Raw genomic sequence first — 6,000 nt, 5'->3', positions numbered from 1 at the left:
AATAACGGGCAGCTCACGTTCAGACTAAATTTTGTGACAATTTTCTTTATAATATAAAAGAATTCATAAGTAAACGGGCAGGAATTATTGGAACTCTTTTCTCCTAGTGTTCCCGGCCATAAAAAGAAATGGCTTTTTGGCTTTTCATGATCCGGGAGTCAGGAGACAGGAACATGGTCTAACACAGAGTTTCCAGGTGCAGAGAACAGGACCCCTCAGCCGGGTCCATTCTGGGGGGCAGTGAGCCAGACAACCACGTCTGCACTTCACTCCACGTCCCCAGCCAGCCCCCAACTGAAACTCTCCCCAGACCCTCCTGCTCTGGGCTTTGTCCCTTTCCCGGGCCAGGAGAAATTCCTTTGTTTCCTTTGTTCTCCAACCCTTTAGCTCTCACCTTGCAGGAGGGAAGGGCCCAGGCCATCAGTTGCCAGGAAACAGGGTGTTGGCCATTCTGTGTGTCCAGACCCCTGCACACACCTGCCCTCTAGGGCTCTGCAACGATCATACACCCTTATCCTACCACCTAGATACTTAAGAACTGCAGAGGGGAAACTGAGACACCCCCACAATATTCAGAGAAAACATTAAGAACAGTCCCTCTTCATCATGTCAGGCCCTTAGGGTGTAAAGTTAAAATTTCAGCACTGGGCAGTATGTGGGAGCAACAGGGTGTGTGGATTATGGTGAAAGGAGCCCCAAGAACAGCCTGGAAGTTCCTGCTTCGGACACAGGCAGGTTTCTTGTGCATTTAATGTCCCCTTCCAACCTGCGTTTGGGGTTTGATGGGTTTAAAGGATGCCTGGTCAAAGGGAATTTTCATTGCTCTCTTTCTAAGAGTTTACGCCTGGAGTTGGCTTTGCTAGCTGGTTAATATCTAGCTGGCAGCCAGAGCCTATCCGCTTTATATTGATTAAATACTCCTGGGGGAATTCTGCACCACTGCACCATGCAGAGTTTTGCAGAATTCCCTGTCTTCCCTGTGGAATTTCTGGCCACTAGGGTGGACTCTTCCGACTCGTAGGGCCTGGGAGACCCTGCCACACCATGTCTCCCGATGGGACAGTAAAGAAGTTGCAGGAAGTAAAGACTCTGGGGGTGCTGGTGTTTGGGCCGGGGGCTGCCCCATGCCTGGGCTCTGTGGGGAGGGGACTGCTGGTGTTTGGGGGCTGCCCCATGACTGGGCTCTGTGGGGAGGGGACTGCTGGTGTCTGGGGGCTGCCCCGTGGCTGGACTCTGCAGGGAGCGGGTTCTGGTTTCTGGGCTGGGGGATGCCCCGCAGCTGGGCTCTGGGGGGATGGGAGTGCAGGTGTCTGGGCTCTAGGGGCCCCACACAACCCCTCCAACACCCCCACAACTGGAACTGGGGTGTTGTAGGAATTTCTTTAACTCTCCACTCCTGGGGGAATAATTTTTTGCTGTTGTCTGTGTTTGTTGAAAGGTATTTTGAAATAAATTACCAAAATAATTGAAACGGGAGTGATTATATTGTGTTATTTTGACAAATCAAATATACAGAATTTTTAATTTTTTGGCACAGAATTCCCCTCAGAGTAATTAAAGGGCAAAAAAACCTCATTAATGCAGAGTTAAGGTTACCCAGTGGAATGTTGTCTGCCTTCAGAACCTCAGCTTCTGAAAAACTCACACATCTGAAAACTAGGAAACTCAAAGTTAAGGTTGCCCACACAACCTTAACTCTAGGTTTCAGAGTAACAGCCGTGTTAGTTTGTATTCGCAAAAAGAAAAGGAGGACTTGTGGCACCTTAGAGACTAACCAATTTATTTGAGCGTAAGCTTTCGTGAGCTACAGCTACATCGGAGCTGTTGCATCCGATGAAGTGAGCTGTAGCTCACGAAAGCTCATGCTCAAATAAATTGGTTAGTCTCTAAGGTGCCATAAGGACTCCTTTTCTTTTAACCTTAACTCTGCCCTCTTTCAGTCATTCCCCAATGTTCCCCTCAAACACAAACATCTTCACTCTGCCAACACCACAATGGCTGAAAGGCACAATCTCCTTACCTCCATTTACAACCCTCCGAACTAGACCCCCAACTTCAGCTGGGCCTGAGCAGACACAACCCCAAGCCAGGGCAAGCCAGATGGCAGTGGTGACTGGCCCTGACCATTACAGTGAAAGCAGAGAAATCTACAACCAATCCATCCCTACTTAGAGATGCCCCCCATTCCACGAACCCCTCATGAGGCAAACACAGCCTCAGCCCACCTCTCCCCTCCCAGCTCCCTACTCCTGAAAGCCTGCATAGGGGAGCTCACTTGCGATGCTCTGAGCCCCCGAAGATGCAGTGGGAGCTGAGATGGGTTCTCTCCCCACCCCCCCAGCTGCTCTGTGAGAACCAAAGGGTTAACACAGAGGGAGCTGATAAGGCTCTGACTTGGACTGGCTGATCTCCACCCAGATGCTCTATGGTTCTGAGCCGGGAGCTTATTGAAAGACATGATTTGCTATACATTTTAATGAAATGTATAAAACAAATAAAATGAAGAAGCTCACTAAACCGAAACCTATTTTTAACACCACTCAGCTAGCTCTGTATAAGTCACTTTCAGTTTCATATAAAATTAAATTCTAGGTTCCGTCTGATTAATCAAAAAGCAGGAGAGGAGATTCCCCCGTTGCTTTCTCCTCTGATCCATTCAAACCTGCCTCACTCCACAGCACTTCATTGTTATAGAATTGTGTTACTGACAAAAAACAACAGCATTGTCGTAATAGGGGAAAACTACCAAACTTCTCCTGTGCAAACGATCGCAGCTCAGCAGGAAAAAGCCCAGAAGGGGCTCTGTCAACAGACAGAAACTGGGATTTAAATGGGGAATGATTGCACTGTGTTTGGGATCCATTGGAATTCCCCATCCAGGTCTGGGACATTCATCTCCAGCCCTAACTAGTTGGATTTAGGATCAAATTGCTATGAAGTGCAGAGACTCTTTGGGAGGTGGAGGGATAGAATATAGGTGGATAAGCTCCATTGTGGCTCAAACAGACCCCAGCACTGCTGGAGTGAGGGGGCCTAGTGACGATGATGGGGAAGGAGGGAATCCCGCTGACTCACCCCATTTCCTTCCGGTGTCGTAGAGGCCGAAATGATACATTTGTCCCACTCCTGCTCCTCCTCTTTGTTATATTGAGATAGATTTTCAATAAGGGAAATGGTAAAAAAAAAAATAACAAAAAACAACCTGCTGCCCAGCACAACCTGGACCAGCGTGAGAACAACTGGGAATGAAACAATCTATCACCAGAGGGGGAACTTGGTGACTCTAACACTCGCTCTGCTACAGCGGGGCCAGTATAAAGGTGCTGCTCAGGGCCTGTCTCGACTATGAAATTGGCGTTGATTAGGACCGGTCAAAGGGGAAGGTGCGAGCTAACCCCAGCCTGGGCTTTGTCAGCACGGCACATACAGCGGGGTGTTGGCACTGGGATCGCCACCTCCAGCAGGCCGAGCCCATGGAAAATCCTAGCGGAGACAAAGCCCAGGTTGATTTTCGCTCAGTGTAGCTACTTGAGGTCACCCCTATTTCCCCCACCTGGGGCTGACGGACACTCCTGGCAGGAGGGACACACTCCCATGATGACTCGCAGGAGAAGGGAGTAGGTAGAAAGGACCACGGGATTCACCCCAGAGAAGGGCGACCTGCAAAACAAAAAGCAGGCAACTCATCTGGGGGAACTGAGAGAACAGGGTGACTCAAATGGTGCAAACAGCCCTAAAAAGTCGCTATGTGGGAATTAGCAAAGGTCTTTAAAAAAATCTTTTCTCTGCCTTCACAAAGTTTTATGGTGTGTCTCTAGCCTGTGAAATCGCTGATGTCTATTAAGGTGTGAGCTCCGGATCAAACTTTTCCCGCACTCACAGGCTGCTCTCGTGTGTGGATCCTCCGATGAATAGTAAGACTTGAGCTCTGAGTGAACTTTTTACCGCACTCACAGCATTCATAGGGGCGCTCTCCCGTGTGCATTCTCTGATGATTAATAAGGTCCGATTTAAAAGTGAAGCTTTTCCCACACTCAAAGCATTCATGGGGTCTCTCTCCCGTGTGGATCCCCTGATGTCTAATAAGGGATGAGCTCTCAGTGAAACTTTTCCCGCACTCGGAGCACTCATAGGGTTTCTCTCCTGTGTGGATCCTCCGATGTTTAATAAGGCCTGAGCTCTGAGTGAACTTTTTCCCACACTCGCAGCATGTATAGGGGCGCTCTCCTGTGTGGATTCTCTGGTGATTAATAAGGCCTGAGCGCTGAGTGAACTTTTTCCCGCACTCGCAGCACTCATAGGGTCTCTCTCCTGTGTGGTCTGCCTCACGTTTAAGAACGTTTGATTTCTCACTGAACTGTTTCCCCCACTCACAGCATTGATAGGGGCACTCTCCCGGGTGGATTCTCTGGTGATTAATAAGGCTTGAGAGCTGAGTGAACTTTTTCCCGCACTCATGGCATTCATAGGGACTCTGTTCTGTGTGGCCTCTCTGATGTGCCCTAAGGTTTGATTTCTGACTGAACTGTTTCCCGCACTCGCGGCATTCATAGGGGCGCTCTCCCGTGTGGACCCTCTGATGTTTATTAACGTCTGATTTGAAAGCAAAGCTTTTCCCACACTCACAGCATTTATACGGTCTCTCTCCTGTGTGGATCCTCTGATGTCTTATGAGGGATGAGCTCCGAGTGAAGCTTTTCCCGCACTCACTACACTCATAGGGTCTCTCATCTGTGTGGCTTGCCTGATGTTTAGTAAGGCTTGATTTCTCACTGAACTGTTTCCCGCACTGACAACATTCATAGGGTCTCTCTCCTGTGTGGCTTGTCTGATGTTTCATAAATTTTGATTTCTCAATGAATTGTTTCCCGCACTCAGAGCATTCATAGGGGCGCTCTCCCGTGTGGATCTTCTCATGCTTAAACAGGGCTGAGCTCTGAGCGAATGTTTGCCCACACTCACAGCATGTATAGGGGCGCTCTCCTGTGTGCATTCGCTGGTGATTAATAAGGACTGAGCTCTGAGTGAACTTTTTTCCGCACTCACAGCACTCATAGGGTCTGTCTCCTGTATGGATTCTCTGATGTCTAGTAAGGGTTGAACTCCGAGTGAAGCTTTTTCCGCACTCACAGCACTCATAGGGTCTCTCCCCTATATGGATTCTTTGATGTCTAATAAGGGTTGAACTCCGAGTGAAGCTTTTCCCGCACTCACAGCACTCATAGGGTCTCTCTCTTGTGTGGCTTGTCTGATGTGTAATAAGGTTTGATTTCTCGCTGAACTGTTTCCCGCACTCACAGCATTTGTAGGGGTGCTCCCCTGTGTGGATCCTCTGATGTCTAACGAGGGTGGAGTTCAGAGTGAAGTGTTTCCCACACTCAGTGCATGTGTTTTTTCTCTCTTCTGTAGGTATTCCCTGCTGGGCTGTGATTTCCTTGGAGTCCTGGTGAGCCCCCTGACAATTAATGGATTTACCCACTTTCTCCCTGGGCTGGTTTCCCTGCTGCCTCTCCGGCCTGTGCTGGTTCTCACAGGCTTTCCCCTTCACACAACACCTGGACACATTCCCTTTCGATCCTTGCGATAATCCCCCGCGCGCTTCCACTTGCTCAGCATCTTCCTGCTCAGGATTCAGCTCCTTGTTCTCATTCACCATCCCAGCACCTGTCAGGACAGAGAGAGAAACCTCAGAAACACGGGTGGAAAAGAAGGAAACAAACTGAAATTAGAGCTTGAGAGACAGGGAAAAAAAAACCCTGGTAGTGAATTCTCCTAAACTTTTCTCCACAGCAGCAAGAAGAGAGGATTTGGAGGCAGAACTGTATCCGTCAGGGAGGGAGCTGCTGCCGGGTGTCAGTCAGGATGGGTAGGAAGCCGTAAGCGATAGCTGCCCATAAGGTGCAAGGCCTCCTGGGGATACTCCTGAACTCCGAGAGCTCCCAAGGCCTTTTTAGGGAGTCGCAGGTATTTCTTTCAGCCACGGAGCGTTTTTGAATTGAT

At 49.2% G+C, this 6,000-nt stretch overlaps 1 protein-coding gene across 1 annotated transcript in view; it reads right to left on the bottom strand.

Moving 5' to 3' along the window:
* Positions 1–1,845: 1,845 nt before the first annotated feature.
* Positions 1,846–6,000, bottom strand: part of LOC311513966 (uncharacterized protein) — a 32,477-nt gene continuing 28,322 nt past the window's right edge. The window contains exon 10 of the mRNA XM_084616181.1: positions 1,846–5,664. Within this exon, the coding sequence (XP_084472307.1) occupies positions 3,860–5,664 (1,805 nt within the window). The 3' untranslated portion in view covers positions 1,846–3,859. The remainder of the gene's footprint in view (positions 5,665–6,000) is intronic.

The sequence above is a fragment of the Lepidochelys olivacea genome, assembly GCF_965140295.1.
Source record: "Lepidochelys olivacea isolate rLepOli2 genome assembly, chromosome: 28".
NCBI classification, from domain to species: Eukaryota; Metazoa; Chordata; order Testudines; family Cheloniidae; genus Lepidochelys; species Lepidochelys olivacea.
Note: the sequence above shows the minus strand (reverse complement) of the source record. Positions and strands in the feature narration are given on the sequence as shown.